Here is an 18,896-nt window from a genome sequence, read left to right as displayed (position 1 = left end):
ACCAACCTAAATAGTCAAATTCGTGTAGCCCAAGACGAGGCTCTCAGGGATGAAAACATCTCTCTCAAACACTTGAACGTACTCACCTCTCGATTCGAAGTTAAAGAAACCGGACTCCGATATTTCGCCGGAAGAATTTGGGTGCCTAGTTATGGGGACTTGCGAAGCCTTATATTAGACGAAGCCCATAAGTCAAAATATTCATTTCACCTCGGTGCCAATAAGATGTACCACGACCTCAAAGAACAATATTGGTGGCCGAACATTAAAAAGGACGTTGCTACTTATGTTGGAAAGTGCCTAACTTGCTCCAAAGTCAAAGCCGAACATCAAAGACCGTCCGGACTACTTCAACAACCCGAGATCCCGTAATGGAAGTGGGAAAGGATAACGATGGATTTTATCACCAAACTACCAAAGACGGTTGGCGGTTATGATACTATTTGGGTTATTGTTGACCGTCTCACTAAATCCGCACATTTCCTATCCATGAAGGAAACCGACAACATGGAGAAGCTCGCAAAACTTTACATTAAAGAAATCGTAGCCCGACACGGTGTACCCTTATCGATTATCTCCGACCGAGATGGCCGTTTTGTTTCTAGATTTTGGCGTACTTTACAAGAAGCGTTGGGAACGCGTTTAGACATGAGACCGCATATCATCCACAAACCGACGGACAAAGCGAACGCACAATTCAAACTTTGGAAGACATGCTACGAGCTTGCGTTGTCGACTTTGGAAAAGCTTGGGATAAGCACTTGCCTCTCGCCGAATTCTCCTACAATAATAGTTATCATGCGAGTATTAACGCCGCACCATTCGAAGCTTTATATGGCCGAAAATGTCGTTCACCTCTTTGTTGGGCCGAAGTAGGCGACACACAAATCACCGGACCCGAACTCATTCATGAAACAACCGAGAAAATCGTTTAAATCCGAGATAGGCTTAGGACGGCCCGTAGTCGTCAAAAGAGCTATACCGACAAAAGACGCAACGACCTCAAATTTCAAGTCGGTGATCGCGTAATGTTAAAAGTCGCACCTTGGAAAGGTGTAACCCGATTCGGGAAGCGCGGGAAGCTAAACCCGCGGTATATTGGTCCTTTCGAAATCTTGGAGCGTGTTGGAACCGTTGCTTATCGTTTAGATCTTCCATCTCAATTGAGCTCCGTTCATCCTACCTTTCATGTATCCAACTTGAAAAAGTGTCTTGCCGAACCCGATATCGTCATCCCTCTTGAGGAACTTACTATTGATGACAAACTTCATTTTGTGGAGGAACCAGTTGAAATCGTGGACACCTCTGTCAAGACGCTAAAATAAAGCCGAATCCCGATTGTCAAGGTCCGCAGGAACGCCAAAAGGGGACCCGAGTTTACTTGGGAAAGACAAGATCAAATGCAAAGGAAATACCCTCATCTTTTCCCGGTTCCGGAAACGCAAGATTTCGAGGAAGAAACAACGACTGCTACGCCTACTTAAATTTCGGGACGAAATTTCTTTTATGGAGTAGGTAATGTAACATCCCGCCTTTTTCCGTTTACTTTTCTGTTTAACTATTATAAATTTCCGTTATATGTTTATAACATCTCCCGTTGATACGCGTTTTAAAAATATCTCGTTTAGGTAATTCACGCACCCGCAACCGAACTCGAGGGACTAGTTTCGCCAAAGTGCCAAAGAGGTGACTAGCATTTGACTAGTCAACCCCACCTCCCTTTCTTTTCCATTTCATTTTCCTTTTCTTTCAATACTTTCACATTTTCTCTCATTTCTCCATTTCAAGATTCATCATCCAAATCACATCTTGCAAGCTTCAATAAAAACAAATTACATATTTGGAATTCTTGCAACTTCCTCTTCGATTCCATACCGATTTCATCAAGTTTGGGTAACTTTCTAAAATCACTAGATTTTGTGTTCTTGATGTTTTTAACTTATAAAGTTGTTAATTAGTGTCTATGGCTCAAGTCTAATATGAATATATGATTTATATGTTCGATCTTGTTATTTTGGTAACTAGCATGAACTTGAAACTTTGGTATGTTTGATTTGGTGATTTGGTTGTTTGAATGATGTTAAATGTTATAAATGCATGTATTAAATGTGTTCCTAACATCACTAGCTTCAATTTGATGTGTAAGTTGTTTTAGAAAACTTCATAAACATGATTAGTGATTTTGATGTTGTTGGTTAGGGTTTGGTAGAATTGAATGTGAACATTTAATGTATTGAATGCCACGAATTGTGGTTGGTAAGTAGTTAGTTAGATCGTATGCTTGATTATCTACAAAACGGCGTATTATATGCATGCATTAAGTTCCAGAATCCTATTTTGTGCATTTATGAACTTGAGCATTTATGATGAACATTAATTGATCATTTATTTTGGAAAGTCGATTGTTACAAATGATGTTTTTGGTTGTTGAAATGTGCTTAGTTGTTTTCCTTGTCAAGAGAGCTTTCCAACGATATAAGATGCGAGTTCTAAGTGTTTGCGGTTTGTGTTTTATGCATAAAAAGGTTTTGGTTTGAGACTTAGAAAACTGAAACTGGCCAGGTACCAGCTCGCGTGTATTGCCGCGGCGCGCCGTGTCCAGGTTCTGACCTCCTTGTCCAATATACGAAAAATGTGTGGCATGCTATGGACCTCCGATTCACATGTAACTTGTTCTAACATGCTTATATATGAATAAAAACCTCAGAAAAATAGTTCGGGATCCGACCCGAACGTGTTGACTTTTTCGTTGACTTTGATCGACCAAAGTTGACTTTTAATCAAACTTAACCAAATGTTTGTGCAATCATTCTAACATACTTTTATACTTGTATCTTGCATGAAACGTAACAATTTGACTCACATGCTTTAGTAATCGAGTCGTAACGAGCCATAGGACTAATTGAACACTTTGACCGACCGTGTTTACCGATATTGATACAACCTATTTGTTTAGGTCAAGACTAGCATTCGTTCTTGCACACGTTTACTTGTTGAAGTATCTTTACATACGTGCACTCAAGGTGAGATCATAGTCCCACTTTTACTCTTTTGAACTTACATTTGGGATGAGAAAACATAAACGTTTCTTTTTACTAAGTGAACACAAGTACAGGAAAACAAACATTCTATATACGAGTTTGAACAAAAATCCTCAATTCGATTATCATTAGTTACACTTGCTGGGTGTAAGCGAGAACTTATGTTATATGGCCATATGGGTTTGACAAAACCTCATTCAAACGGTTCGCTACCGTTTACGAATGGAATATATTTTCGAGAAACAGTGTATGTTCTAACACTATTGTGATGGGGTTCTATGGAAGGAATGTTAAGTATTGATAATTGGGTGCTCATGAATATTAACTTTTGGAATGTATTACTATTATATCAATGTTACAAATCTTATGGTTCACTTGTACTTACTTACTTAAACCTATGATTTCATCAACGTTTTCGTTGACAGATTTCTATGTTTTTCTCAGGTCCTTGAACGTTTTGTGATACATGCTTCCGCTCATTTCTTTTGATACTTGCTTGGATGTCGAGTATACATGCATACGTGGAGCGTCTTTTGGCTACTTTCAAATTGTGTCGCATATGTTTCATTTGTACTTTAAACTTTGTAACGTAACTAGTTGTCGAACTACTTTGTAAACCTTGAAACATCTATACTTTTGAAATGAATGCGACATACTTTTGGTCAAACATTGTTTTAAAGACTTATGACCACGTAACGGGACCTAAGTAGATGGCGTCGTCAAATGACGATTTTGTCGGGTCGCTACAGCACACACGGGTATGAGTCGCCCTTCACGCGTGTCAGAATTGTCACACGAGTGTGGAACTCCACACGCTTCCACCCAAATATGTCATACATCACACGCGTTGGTATAACCCTTCACCCACGGTTAAGCTTACATACGTTATATAAAACAATACACACGTGCGGGTAACAATCAAGGGCATGTGTAAGTTTCACCCGGGTTTGGGACACCCCCTCCCACGCGTGTGAGTTTATACGCGCGGGTAATTAAGAACATACATCAGCAGCTGTTAACAGGTTTCAACCCAAAATCAGGGTTTTCAAGCTGTTTTGGCCAAATCAATGGTTCACGAAGCTAGTATAACATATATACAATGATATTCAAGAATAAGTCAAGAATTACCAACTCATTTAGACAAGATTTATTATTAAACCCCATATGCACACACCTATGAACATAAACCCAAATTAAACACTATACAAATCATGAAATTAGAAAATGTTTACCTTAATCACGAACTAAAATCATAAGGAAACAGATTCTATACTTAATTTCAAAAAAATCTTCAAGAATCAAACTTAGGGTTTAGGAGCTTCAAGGGTTAGGTGCGTGTGTATAATCTTCAATAGAACAAGTGGACTAGAAATGTCCAGAAATATAAACATGTATGTGGGTTTTAAGTTTTTAACCCATACGTCATATCACACGGGTATGTACAAGTTTTTAGATAGCTTAACCACCTCGTTAGGCACTCCTAACGGGGTCCAAATATAAAGAACAAACATGTTCCGTGACCCCTATCACAAACTGGTCTCAACCAAATAGTCAAGAAATTATCATCATATAATTAAGAAAATGACATTTGACATCACATAAGGGCACAATAGTCATTTCCTAATAAGTCCGGTCTGAGGATGTTACATGGTTGAGTCAAACTGGATGGTTGGTGAACTACCAAATGTATTATGAGTGCATTGAACAACACCCAAGGAAGCACCGGAGAAACCATTTAGTTTTGTATATGGAGCAAAGGCAGTCATCCCAGCGGAAATAAGTGTTTCAACACAAGGAATTTTGGCATTTAACATAGAAGTAAATTTCTTCGTTTTGCATGAAAACTTAAATCTATTAAAAGAACGAACAATCATGTCCGTCATCCGGCAAGCGCATAACAAACAAAGAATGACAAAATATTATAACAAACGTGTAAGACACATTACATTTAAAAAGGTGATTTGGTCCTGAGGAATAATGAAGCAAGTCGACAAGAAAAGATAGGAAAATTAGTACCATAGTGGATAGGACCTTACAAAATTGCAAACGTAAATGACAATGGTTCTTACACACTCTCAACACCCACCGAAGAAGAATTATCTAGAATATAAAATGTAATGAATTTAAAGAAATTTTATGCGTAGTACCATATGTTTAGATAGCTTGATCAACTATCTAACACATGAGATATGGTTATAAATGTAAAAAAATTTAAAAGTAATGTATAAAGCAACTATTCTTACGCCACGAAATCATATGCTATCCTGTTAAGGATGTAAATTTAGTTCATATGATGCAAAGCATGTGGCATCCCTGCATGCATAAGAGATAATAAACTCTCGGTGTCAGAAGATCAATCATGGACAAAAGGTTGAATCGACAGTGAATGACGTAGACTTCACTGAACAACGAAACAAATAAAAGTCTCTACGACCGTCATGACGTAAAAGAAATAAATATAAGGCTAGCCGCCTAGATAATAAAAAACAATCAAACATTTAGAGCTTTGGAAACAAACTTTACAAAGTAATTACATAAATATACATATACAAAATTACAAGTCATGGTACATATTTCAGAATATCGTCAACAGAGGAATTTAGATTAGTACAAATATCAATAAGATCAGGAAAAGATATATTTTTTACAACCTTTCCTACAACTTCAACTTGAGAAGCGACATCCGGAAAAAGTTCAGTGGCAACAACTTCTGGAAGAGGATCAAGAAAATTACGAACGTTCTTTCTCATAAAATAAAGAGAGTTTAAGCGGTCAACGGCACAAGCAACACCTATAAACTCATGAAAGGCTTCATAGCATTTTCAGAACGGAATATGCGAGTAACAAGGTCAGGAATGCCCCTGGAAAGACGCTTAGTATCATCTTCACTGGCACAAAGTTTTTCCTTCAAAGATTTTCCATGGTCCTCAAGAGTTTCAATTTTTTGAAGATACCACTTTTCTTTGCCTTCAGGTTAAGCTATACGAATGTCAGCTGAGCGTTTAGCATTTAAAGCAGCTTGAAGGTCAAATCGTAGATACTCTTCAGATTTGTCCATGGTGGCAATTTTTTTCACTATTTTCTTTTAATTTCAAGGCAGTCTCTTGTTGTGTGTGTTCTAAAACTCAAGACGTTTGAGATTGTCCACGCCAGAAGCGATATTGAAGATAATCCCTTGAGTATAATCCTTTCGAGAGTCACGTTCTAAAAGATTTCTAAAGTATTTAATCAGTGAAGGAGAGACTATAGCTTCCAGATAGCCCAGAAATTCTTCATAACTATTTGGTGACACCAGGAAGAACGTAGCCATTCTAGATGAGTCAAAATTAGGAATTTGAGTTTGTGAAGAACCAACACCATCATACATATTTTTTTGAACGGGGGGCAGAAGAGCCTGCTTTTTGAATGGTTGTTGAACGGATGACGGATCTGAACACAAAGGATAATGGTTACGAGTAAATTTTTGCCAAGAAAGGTGGGCAGAATTAAAATTCATGATAGGAAAAGACAAAGGGTCAGGATTATGAAAACCCTCAACATTGGGCATTTTATAAAAAAAGAATGAGGTTCCGGTCTGCAATATGATCAAAGTTCAAATTGCCAAGAGTTTGAATTTTACAAGATTCGGATCACGTAATAATAGAAGAAGGACGAACATTGATAACTCTCAATGTTTAGGGAAATATTCTCAGTCTTTCGTCACTGTTTAGTTGTAAAATGCAAGTCATTGTAATCTTCATAACGCATGGCGTCAAGTGGGCTAATTTATGCAAAACATCAATTAATCAAAAACAGGACAAAGATTAATAAGAGAGGAAGGGTAAAATAAAGTTATACCTTTATTATTCAACAGAATGATGGGAAGACCACGAGCGAAATTCCATTCACTGCTACTTGAAGTTAACGCTAGCAAATGCTCAGAATATCGGTGGTCCGATACAAGATCACCCTTAATCTGATTGAAAAGTTTGCGTTCATAAGGGGTTAGACTTTCGTGAATAACTTGCACAAGGGAGAAAGGCATATCTCCATGAACGAGCATTGCGACGATCATAAGGAATGACATCATTATTAATAAAGAAAATTGAATATTGTCAATCACCGACAACATCAGTTGATCGACGGAAAAGACCATGGTGTTTATCGAAACAAAACCATCCTCTTTCAAATGAAACAACATGAATCAAGTGAGAAACAATACGCAACGAAGGCTTTAGATTACGAGCTTGACTGTACATCTCATAGATTATATTCTTTCGAATAGAATGAGGATCAAATTGACCAATGCTAACACCATAGAACTCACAAACAGCTAAGAAAAAGTCGGTAAAAGGGATGCGCGAATTGGAAAAGGTAAAGGCACGGGCATAATCCGTAATTTTACCACGAGGAGGATGAGAAGCACGCTCGTGAGCTGATGGAACAACTGCATCAACAACAATCGGAAAGGGTAATTGCTTAAAGGCACATGCATAAGCCGCAACTTTACCAAGGTGGATGAGAAGCACGCTCGTGAGCTAATGGAACAACTGCATCAACATCAATAAGAAAGAGTAATCGCTTACTTATATCTTCCAAATAAGTTTAGGTAAGAAAAACTATGAACGTGCGCAACATTTAAAGGGACCATATGGCGTACGTGCATCATAGGAACCAAGAAGGTTGTGAAAAAGATGAATTAAAGAAGAAATTTGGGAGGGAAAACTAAGTTTCTAGGGCTTGAACTTTACAGAAGGTAAATAAAGATATTCGAAGAGGCAGTTAAATTAGGGGTAATTAATTTAACCATACACGTGTACAACCAAGATTAAAACTGAAAAAATATGTTTGTTTTCACAAAAAAGCTCCATTTTTAAAATTCAAATGTAGGTTTTTTACAAAAATACTTTATTTCTTTATAATTTAATGACTTTATTTTTATAAAATAAAGACATCAAACTATGAGGACTTCATGGTGCGCCTAAAGGTTTGCACACATAAAAAAGCCAATACATGACGAAAAGACGCTTAAATAACATAAAATTAGCACTAAGAAGCATTTTTCTAATTTATCCGCTAAACGTTATTCGTTAAGAAGAACATAATAAATTACAAGAAAAACCGCCCAACTTTTTGCGTAAGCCCTGAAGGCTGCTTTTTATGCTTAAGCCCTAAAAAGATCATGGAAGCAACACACATGCCATTTCAGCGTAAAGCACAATGTCGGTTACTCACTTTTAACATAAATTTATCAATGGTAGTGTGACACATGTCTCCGAACATTATGAAGCATTTACGCATATAAATAGGCCACTCGAGCCATTACTTTTTGGACACTTGGACTTGTGTCAGATAACACAATTTCTCTCACACACAGTACAGTCTCACTCTAGAACTTGAAGATTTAGTCGCAGAACGCTAGACGGACTAACTCTCAGTTTGGCTCCGTAAGACTCTTAAAGCCATCCGAAGGTTCTAGGCGATTCGGGTCTGTAAGGATTCATTCCGAAGATAAACCTCAATCGGCAAACCACTCCATCACGCTAAAGAGTTATAATCTCGTAGTCAGTGTTGTAAATCTCGTTATTTCTTCCCGAGATCTCCTTTTTGGAAGGCAGCCGAGACGAGATGTCCATCTCCTGAGATTTCTCGATCAACGGGATCATACTTGGTCAACGCCACAAAATCTCGAATTTTTTCGCTCATTTATTAGATTTTCTCATAAAATCTTGGATTTTCTCACTAATTCCCCGGATTTTCTTGTAAAATCTCTTAAAAATGTACAAGTACATTTACTTATTTATTTTTATACATTTATATTAAAAAACTAAAAAATCAACGTAAGTCAACATCCGAGATCTTCCCGAAATTTTTTCGAGATGCCGAGATCTTCCAAAAATGGTTTAACAAAAATGATTTAACGAGATCTCCAAGAAATTGGAATTCTCCAACCTTGCTTGTATTGATAATATAAGCCGCTACTAAAAATACGTATAAATATATATCATAAAAAAAAAAAATATTCATATTTCATACGAGTATATCATAATCATTCAAATATCAAATAGCATATCATATTTATTACTTGATGATCACAAAAACTATTTTTAAAAGAATTATTAAAAGTATCATGGACCACTGCACACACATTTTCCGTTTATGTATTCCCTCACATTTCAAGTAATCTTCCCCGAAATTTCCACCTTAAAGGCTTAAAATCATCAATAATTCCCAGTACTCTCAATTTCACTCCAAAATTTTCACCTAATTTTTTTAGGGTTTTCAGTTTCAATCGATGATGGGGAATGTAAATCCAATACCCCAACACAATCCACACCCTTCTGATCAACAACAAACTAAAGACCTACCACAGCAAATATCATCATCATCACTAACAACAACACCATTCACCTGTGAAATTTGCATAGAACCAGTGACACTACCCAACACAAACTTTAGTAACAGTAACAAATGTGTTCACCCATACTGCACTGACTGTATTATCAAATACATTCAAGTGAAGCTTGAAGATAACGTATCTGATATCAAGTGTCCATCCCTAACTTGTAACCACTCGTTAGACCCATTATCCTGTCGACCCAAAATTGCACACCAACTGTTTGATAAATGGTGTGACGTGTTATGTGAGTCGTATGTGTTAGATTTTGATAGGGTTTACTGTCCTAACAGAGATTGTTCAGCTTTGATTGTTAATGAATGTGCTACTGCTGGTGATCTGAAACGATGTGTGTGCCCTAATTGCAAAACCCCTTTTTGTTTTAAGTGTAAGGGTCCTTGGCATGCTGGTTATAGGTGTGAAGAAAGTGGGGAGATGAGAGATGTAAACGATATCGCGTTTGGTGTTCTTTCTGAACGGAAAAAGTGGATGAGGTGCCCTGTGTGTCGACATTGTGTTGAGCTTGTTAGCGGTTGTATCATTATTTTTTGCAGGTATACAATCATACACTTAGAGTGATAATTTAATCATGTGTATCATGATTAATTTGTTTAATTTGTTAGTGATGGGGAAACGATTAAATCTGCTAATATGATCTAGAACATTAAATATGTCATATGTTCATTTTCTGATTTGAATTTGTTACAGATGTGGAATTAAGTTTTGCTACAGGTGTGGGAAAAAGGTTGATGGCCTATGGTGCAACTGTCCAAAATTACGCACATGTTGCGGGTGGCTAATTCAGTTGTTGCTGTTACTTTCGCTTCCGTTCATATTCTGTCTTCTAATTATAATTATATCAAAATGGATCCACCTGCCTCTGGATGAACCTGAGAAATAATAGTTAATGGTAATAGTATTACCTAATTGATGTAAATAAAAGTAATTAAAAATGATTAGTATTGCACTTTGTGTGTGATAGGAGTTTGGAACAAGCTAAATAGCAACTTATATATCTAGTAAAGTAAGTCTTATAAGGCGCCGAGTGATGTTACTTATGATGGATTATATAATATGATATAATAGTTTTTTACAATCTTTTTGTCAAAAGCTTCAGTTCTGAATTGTGATGGTGCCCTTTTTGTTGATTTACACGTTCTTTTGCTGCTGATTGATTGCTTAGTTGATACTCGTATATCTTTGATTAGGTCACAATGGCTAGCAATTGTATTACGGCATCTTTAATACGTTATCTACAATTTTAGATGACTTATATACAATATTTGCTTCTTGACCTTGGTATAACTACTTTGGACTTGAATAGTCTGAGTTATCCTGTAACTTGAGCTGAAGAAGCATACAAGAAAACATTAGGAAGGATTTGATCGTTTTGATATACAAATGAGTTTTGGATTATGTTCAGTGCAAATATGTGGTTAGAGTGTAGGACCGTAGGAGCCTTTAGATAAGTTGACCCGGACTTCGACCCGACAAAGTAAATCTTGTTGACAGAACCACGTTTGACCCCATGGTTCAAATGTGCGCGGAGCACGACCTGCTGGCTGCTACCCACATTTTCACTCTTTCTTGTTGGTTTGACTATTATCTAATTAGCAAGGTCACTATGTATGGCATTGCAATCATCAAAACAGAAAGAGTGCAATGCACATATTTATTAATGATTACATTAAACCAAATTACAAGCAGTGACGACTTCTTTAGTTCGATGATTCTGTATTATTGTATGGTTACTGATCATAGTGATATAATTAAAGAGATAAATAAGTTCAACATTGGTATGTTAATCTTGAAATTTCCTTTACATTGATAATTTCATTTTGGATTTATGATCTTGATTCTGTGCAAGTCTAGTATAGAGCCCTTCAAAAACTGCGTTTATGTTTTAACATGTTACACTCGGATTAGCTAACAACGTTTGCAAAGAAAATAGTCAAAGTCAAAGTTTCTTTTAAAGAAAATAGTCAAAGTTAATTGTTCTAAAGGCTTAAAGAGTTAATGAACAAAAAAAGTAAGTGAAGAGCTACTTGTCATCACGAGTCGACAACTGATCAAAAGTGTAACACAAGGCGACTATAAATAGGGTAACAAATTCACACCCAGAGTATAAGAACTTTATATACTTGGGCTTTCGATCCTTTCGGTCATCGATGTTATTGATTCTAGACACGTTACTACGAGCTAGTTCGCTTTCGATCCTTTCAGTCATCGATGTTATTGATTCTAGACACGTTACTCCGAGCTAGTTCTTGCTAGTCAAATTCCTCACAACCCAAACGAAATCAATTCTTTTTTCGTATGTGTGGAAACAATAAACTTGAACTCAATTCAACCTCAAAAGTTAACTCAAAAGGTTGAAGAACTCAAGCTATTTTAAGCAGTATAATATTTAGCTGCATTGCTCATGTGGGATGAGACAACTCATCGGTATGTGACCTTCTACTTGATCTAGACTCCCTGAAGCATTAGTGTGTACTAAATTCGGCTACTCTTTGAGATCAAATAAATCAAAGGCATGATATCAAGTAAAGCACTTTGTATTTGATGCTTTGATTGAATATATGGAGTTGAAATATGGGCGACACTTGAAATGCTGGTTTAGAGCTTGGATGAGCCTTCCTTCATTTACGGGTATGATATTTTTGATATTTTTATTCGTGAAGTGATGGAAGAAGTGAGAGGAATATGACCTATAGTTTAGGGAAACGGACAGATTTCGAGATTGAATTGTATGAAGCCGGTGAAATAATCGAAGGGGATATTTTATATATGTTGCTTGATGAAATTCTTATCGATGTTTCGATTGGTGTTGTCGTTTTTCGGGTGTGAGGTGAATTTTTATTTTTTTTTAATAGAAATGATCATAAATGGATGTAATAAGATGGCATTAAGTGACTTAATGTCTGTAAAAATTGATGAATGTGGATGATAGCAAGATGTTATTTTTTTGGTTAGTATAGAAGTTAAGTGTTTATTGTTTTTTGTAATCAAGATTTGTTTGAACAAAGTACAATTTGTTTGAGTGGAAATCTCTAGTCATAAAAACAGTACTTAACTTGTCCTATAGATGGGAATAATAGGATATTACAAGTAATACCACAATGTGATTGCATTGTTTCTAGTCCCAAAACACTTCAAGACCCCTATTATTGTTTATCGATGCTATATGGGGGCCACTGATATGTTTCATTGGAGTTGGACCGGAGAATTTAGAAAGGAAACTAGAGAAATTACAACATAGAGTACTTATTACAACTCAATCAAGTTTCAACGCTTTAAAACTACCAACCAACAATATATGAGATATTGACACGTGTCCTACTAATAATAACAGAGTTCATTACACTGCCCTCTTCTTTCTCATACTTTCGTTTAGTTGATAAATATGTAGTCCACAGTGGCAATGCCACACTCATTAGGTATGTAGAAACAAGGTATGAAAAAATTCACGCCTAATCATGACATGTTTCTTATAAAAAAAATTGAACTCTACATTAACGCTACGTCAATATTTTTTTAAAAAGAGTGAAAAAGACTAAACTTTACTAACTATAAAATATATTTTTTTTTAAAAACGGACCCATTTAATTTAATTAGTATCAATTATTTAAAAAAGTAATATTGAAATAATAATATAAAAAAGATTATATTCTTCATATTAATTGTCACGTATCATTTTCTGCAAAGGGTCCCACTTAGAGACCGCCTCTCAACTTCTTTATTGTGACATTTACATAACACCAACATTAATCGTGACTGTGATGTTAGAGACAAACGGTGTACTTTTTGGTGATTTAGCAAGGTTAGTATTTGACCCTCGTTAACCGAAAATGTCAAGTTTTTGTGTCAAATATTTGGTGGGTAACGTGGTAAAATCTGATTGAAAATTGGGTAAGAAAAAATAAATAAATAACAAATATATACTAATAAATAATCAATTATGATTGGATGGTTGTTCTCGTCACCCTTCCGTTAGATACCTAACTAACGCCTCAAACCATCAAAGTCTAACGCCGCGCTTTTGACTATTGTCGTCAAAGTTCTTCAAACAAAGCCAAGTCAGGAAACGGGAAAGCAGCTGACGTTGCGTCTGGTCTAAGCTTCTTTAAAATGACGGTGAATGACCATACATTGCCTACCACGTTTTTTTTAGAGAATCATGACGCTATTGTTGGGGAGTTGATATGAAATCCGTATATGATTGTGATTTATAATAATTATATATAATTTTAAATTTAATTTCCAATAATTCAAAAGTTCATTAATTCAAAAAGTTTATTAAGTCGTTAAATCTAACAAAACATCCGAGTCTAAATTTGGACAAAAATGTAGGCATATTGTGTTAGAAATATTTCTTGAACCACTTATATTTTAACAAAAAATAATATTTGACTTTTCGGTGTTAACTTAAATAACAAAAACCTAATATGATTTTTGAAAAAAAATTTCTTCTAAAACAAGGTACTCTTCCATCTATTGTACTACATTGATTCCCTTTTGATATAAAAATCAACAAGCTCAAATTTAGACGTTAGTAGCCTGATTTGATTAAACCTAGTTCAATCATATTGTAAACTAACAACAGCTATGATCGGGCAATTTTGAGAATAAGAACAATAGCCAAAGTGATCCTTATTACATGAATCACTATTACATAAATTGAGAGAGAGGAAGTGTTGTTACAACAATCACAAAAACTGAAAACTAACTACTACCAATCTGTTATTTAACTGCAATCGATTGGAACCGGCTTAACAACTTTTGGTGGGATAATTTGGGAATGAAGAGTCGGTTAAGAATCACGTGGAAGACTTGTGACCTGTATTTTAAGCCCGCAAGTGGAACTAACGTGCGTCTATAACAATCCCCTCCTCTTGAATTCATTCTTGTCCTCAAGAATGAGTAGAAAGAACATCAAATTCTGGAAAACTCTTAATAATGTCATCGAGTGGCTCCCAGGTTGCATCATCAGCACTTCCATTCTGCCACTGAATCAATGCATATACAACGCCTCTGTTATTCTTTTTCACCAGTTTTCGGTCCAAAATTTTATGTGGAACAAGAGCTAAGAGACCCTCTTCATTCACTTGTGGCAGCCATCCCATAACTGGTGTATACAGACCTTTATAAGGTTTCAATTGGGAAACATGAAAAACTGAGTGAATTCGTGACGTACTAGGTAATTGCAATTTGTATGCTACTTCTCCCACACGTGCAACGATACAAAAAGAACCATTAAACTTTGGTGACAACTTATTTTGTTTACCCCTCGTAGTATCACTTGTCGATAAGGTTGTAAGAGACAAACACCCAGTCATTAACAGAAAAGGTCCGGTCAGTGCGCTGCCTATCTGCAAACACTTTCATCCTTTCTTGAGCATGCTTGAGATGAAACTTCAAAACTGAAATGGCAGCCTCACGTGCAGTCAATGTACGGTCAACTGAAGCAACTCAACTATCCCCAAGTGTATACATAATTGGAGCAGGGGGACTTTGGCCATATACAATCTCATATGGGGCAGTATTAGCCGAATGATGAAAAGTGGTGCTATACCAATATTTGGTGAGGGGTAACCAGTGTGTCCATTCATTGGGTTTATCGGATGTCATACAACGTATGTAACATTCCAACCCCTTGTTAACACTCTCAGTTTTCCCATCGGTTTGTGGATGGTAAGCCGTTGAAAAATGAAGGCTAACTTTTAGTAGCTTGAAAAGCTCCTTCCAAAATAAGCTCAAGAAGATTTTGTCTCAGTCACTTTGATGTTTGCAGCGGTATATACGAAATACTATTAATTTTATTACGAAATACGACGAAATATGATACAAGTTACACAAGTTTTATTTTATTTATTTACAAATGGGATATACCTAAACTCTTCTACAACACTATAGGCAGTGTACCTAATCGTAGAGTAGTATAATTTTTAGTAAGTCCGGTTCGTTCCACAGGGAGACGGCTTATTTTACACTATATTTTAAACAACTATATTTGTACAAAATATATATATATATATATGACAATTATTATTATTATAAAAGGGGGTTTTACCGTTTAATGACCGGTTTGTCGATTTTATATTTTAAGTCAAGCGTAAAGTAAATGACGATATTTAAATAACGATAAAATAAATAACAATAATTAAAATGACAATAAATAAAAGTACGAGGAAATATAAAATAAAATATATTATGCTTATTTAAACTTCCGTACTCATGATGTTTGACATTTTGATTTTAATTTATTACCTTAGGTTAATTGTCCTTTGTCCTGGATTTATTTGAAACATATCTGGTTTTTGCCCATAATAGTCCATCGGTCATAATTATAAAATGCTCGTCAAATTAACCTTATTCCCGAAGTCAAATATTCCAACTAATTAGGGATTCGAACTATAACAAAGTTTTAATACTTTGTTAATAATTACACCAGGTTATCGACTGCGTGTAATCCAAGGTTTTAATACTTTGTTAACAATTACACCAATTAACCTTGTATGTAATCCACCCCTGTTTTAATGAGTCCATTGACTATTAATCCATCCCCGTCTCCGGTCAAATGAACAATTATTAGTATTTATAAATATCCCGCTCACCGTACCCGATCGAGCGTATGTGGCTATTTATAAATACGTCAAATTGTAAATCTCTATATTAATCAAATATAAAGTCCATTAATAACCCATAGTCTCATTTCCACAAGTGTCGGTCTTTTGTCCAAACCCTAATTATGGTCCAAAGTCCAATAATCCCGTCTTAATATTTAGTCCAACATCATGATTACTTTGGCTCAAATAAGCATAATAATAACTTAAATACGAGACATTAATTTAAAAAGGAAGAACATAGCTTACAGTGGTTATTTATCGCGTAGTGTTACACGGACAGAACTTCGACTTTAAAACCCATAAATAACCGTTACATTACCTAATATAAAACTAAACTAATTTATATTATATATATATATATATATGTATATATATATATATATATATATATATATATATATATATATATATATGTATATATATGTATATATATATATATATGTATATATATATATATGTATATATATATATATATGTATATATATATATCATAGAGAGATTGATAAAAAAGGGGTAAAGAAATCGGCCGAATGCTCGAGCTTTTATAGGCCAATTGTATCCAGGGCTGCTCCGCGATCGTGGAGGTTTTACCCTATGCAGCTCCGCGATCGTGGAGGTTCAGAATCCAGCTCACCAATTGATTTAAACGTGGGCTTCTGAGTTTATTTTAATATATAATATAATATATATAATTTTATATAATTATATATATATTATATTATATTCTTGTGCATAGTTGACTTGTAATTTTAGGTCCATTATCTCGTACGTTGATACTCGGTTTATGTCTCGGTTCCGGATTCTCGAACGTCTTTTCGTATGATTTAATATCTTGTACTTTGCGTTTTGCAACTTGTACTCTTGTCAATATTTAGACGTTATTCATCGATAAATTATACCACTTGGAGTGTAACTTGTACGTTTGAGCATTTTGAACGTTTGCGTATTCAAATCTTCATTTTTATCTTCCGTCTTCGCACTTATTTAATATAAACGATTACAACTTAAAAATAGAACAACTACAACTAAAAACTTTACATATTGGAAGGATATTGCGACTAAATATATGACCATTTGGAGCACTATCAAATATCCCCACACTTGAACGTTGCTTGTCCTTAAGCAATACAGAACTTGAAATTAAATCACACTTCACTCGAATCACTTTTTTTATTCTCACACTTTATACATCAGTGATTTTGATACGGCAGTATGAACAATGATAGTAACAATAGAACCATGGTTAAAGGTGGGTGTGCCATCCACATTTGCCTCGGGTTCAGGTCAACGACACTTACAATCAAATAACCGATTTACTTTCGGTTTCTAAAGCAAAGTGCACATTTGAAAGGTAGTTTAAAGTCCCACGTTTCTATGAAAATTTAGATCCTTAAGGAAATTGGATCTTTATGAAAACTTTTTATCTTTTGAAAATTTAAGCTAGATTTTACCCTAGACAAGTTTTCCGGAATAACCCTTCACCGGTGTTCGTAAATTGTTTTTGTGGGTTTTAGATTTTAAAATTTTAGCTCAAAACTTATGGTTTTGTGTTACCCACTTGCTAACCTTGTATTAGGAAAGCACATGTCAAGTATACTTGCTCCGTATATTACCTTTCGGTAAACTACCGTCCGGTTGTAAAGGAAAGCGATGAGCAAGCAACTGTTAAGGCAATGTCCCATGACATGCAGATAATTATGGTCAAAAACGTGTCGGATGCAATTACTATCCTTTGTAGGAGCAATAGTAAAGATCACCCTATAATTTTTCGGTCTGGCACAAGGTCCTATCTTCGACCATGCTATGCAACCACCATTCTTACGGTTGACACCCGATTTGGTTCAGGTGACCTAATGAATTCTGATAAATTCTCAGGATTTTACGTTCAATGGTAATGAACGTATTGAAAATAGGTTTTCAGAAAACAAATCGGTTTTAATTTTAATCAAAATATTTTCTCGTTCAAGCTCGAGTTTAGATATCATCGAATTCCTTGAGTTTATAATTCTCAATCTTTAAGGTCAATCTCAAGGATTGAGTAATATCAGTCTTAAAAGCTGATTTTTAATCTTTAAGGAGATTATCCTTTTCTGGTGGTCCGATTCATTAGTCTTATCAAGCTAATTTGCATGGCGCCCTCCCCATTTTATGAGACAGATCCTATCACGGTTAGGATAAGTCTGACCACTTGGCGACCCTGTTTGATGCTGAGGTCCGTGGATTTCCAGCTGATTTTAGTGATGACTATTCTAGATTTTTCGTCAACCTACAGCTGGTCTGGACGAAAACTTCCTGACCTAAATCAAGAAGCGCATGTCTTTTTCGGAAGACTTTACTTCCTTTTAATGATGGGATTGATTCATCATTTAGATCCATCTTTTCTTCCATTTATATTACAATATTACGGGTAAAACAGTTAATTTTGTCCAAAATAAAAGCACCTGCAATAACTTTACAGAAACATGTGATAGATGGTTTTTAATTGAATAACTTGGTACATTCTCCCTACACTTAGTTTCTTTCTTTGCCTTTTTATTCTCTTCTATTACATTTTAAATGAATTCAAGCATTTTGGGTTGTTTCTCAATTTATGTCCTTTCCTAGGTAACAATAATTTCGGTATTATCACATAGTTTTATCGTTCATAAATATGTATAAACATGATTTTGATTTCATTTAGTTGAAAATTTTTCAAATTTTTACAAAATTTGGCAATTAAACCAAGTGTAAACCCGAGAGAATTTATAACTCTTCCCCACACTTGAGATCATGCAATGCCCTCATTTGCATGAAATCAGACTATAATTATAAATTCATGAGGGTGATTAGTGTAGAAAAGTGATTAAAAATACC

General features: G+C 35.3%; 1 protein-coding gene across 1 annotated transcript; it reads right to left on the bottom strand.

Annotated features, from left to right (window-relative positions):
* Positions 1–14,327: 14,327 nt before the first annotated feature.
* LOC139859436 (uncharacterized) lies at positions 14,328–14,753 on the bottom strand. Its single transcript, XM_071848229.1, has one exon. The coding sequence runs from the start codon at positions 14,751–14,753 to the stop codon at positions 14,328–14,330; it is 426 nt and encodes a 141-aa protein (XP_071704330.1).
* Positions 14,754–18,896: the final 4,143 nt, after the last annotated feature.

Source organism: Rutidosis leptorrhynchoides, chromosome 7 (genome assembly GCF_046630445.1).
Source record: "Rutidosis leptorrhynchoides isolate AG116_Rl617_1_P2 chromosome 7, CSIRO_AGI_Rlap_v1, whole genome shotgun sequence".
Taxonomy (NCBI): Eukaryota; Viridiplantae; Streptophyta; class Magnoliopsida; order Asterales; family Asteraceae; genus Rutidosis; species Rutidosis leptorrhynchoides.
The sequence above is the reverse complement of the archived record's forward strand: the minus strand, read 5'-3'. Positions and strand labels throughout refer to the sequence as shown.

Bases quoted from the DNA above. Each gene is read 5' to 3' on its own strand.
- LOC139859436 (XM_071848229.1), bottom strand. From the start codon at position 14,753: ATGACTGGGTGTTTGTCTCTTACAACCTTATCGACAAGTGATACTACG.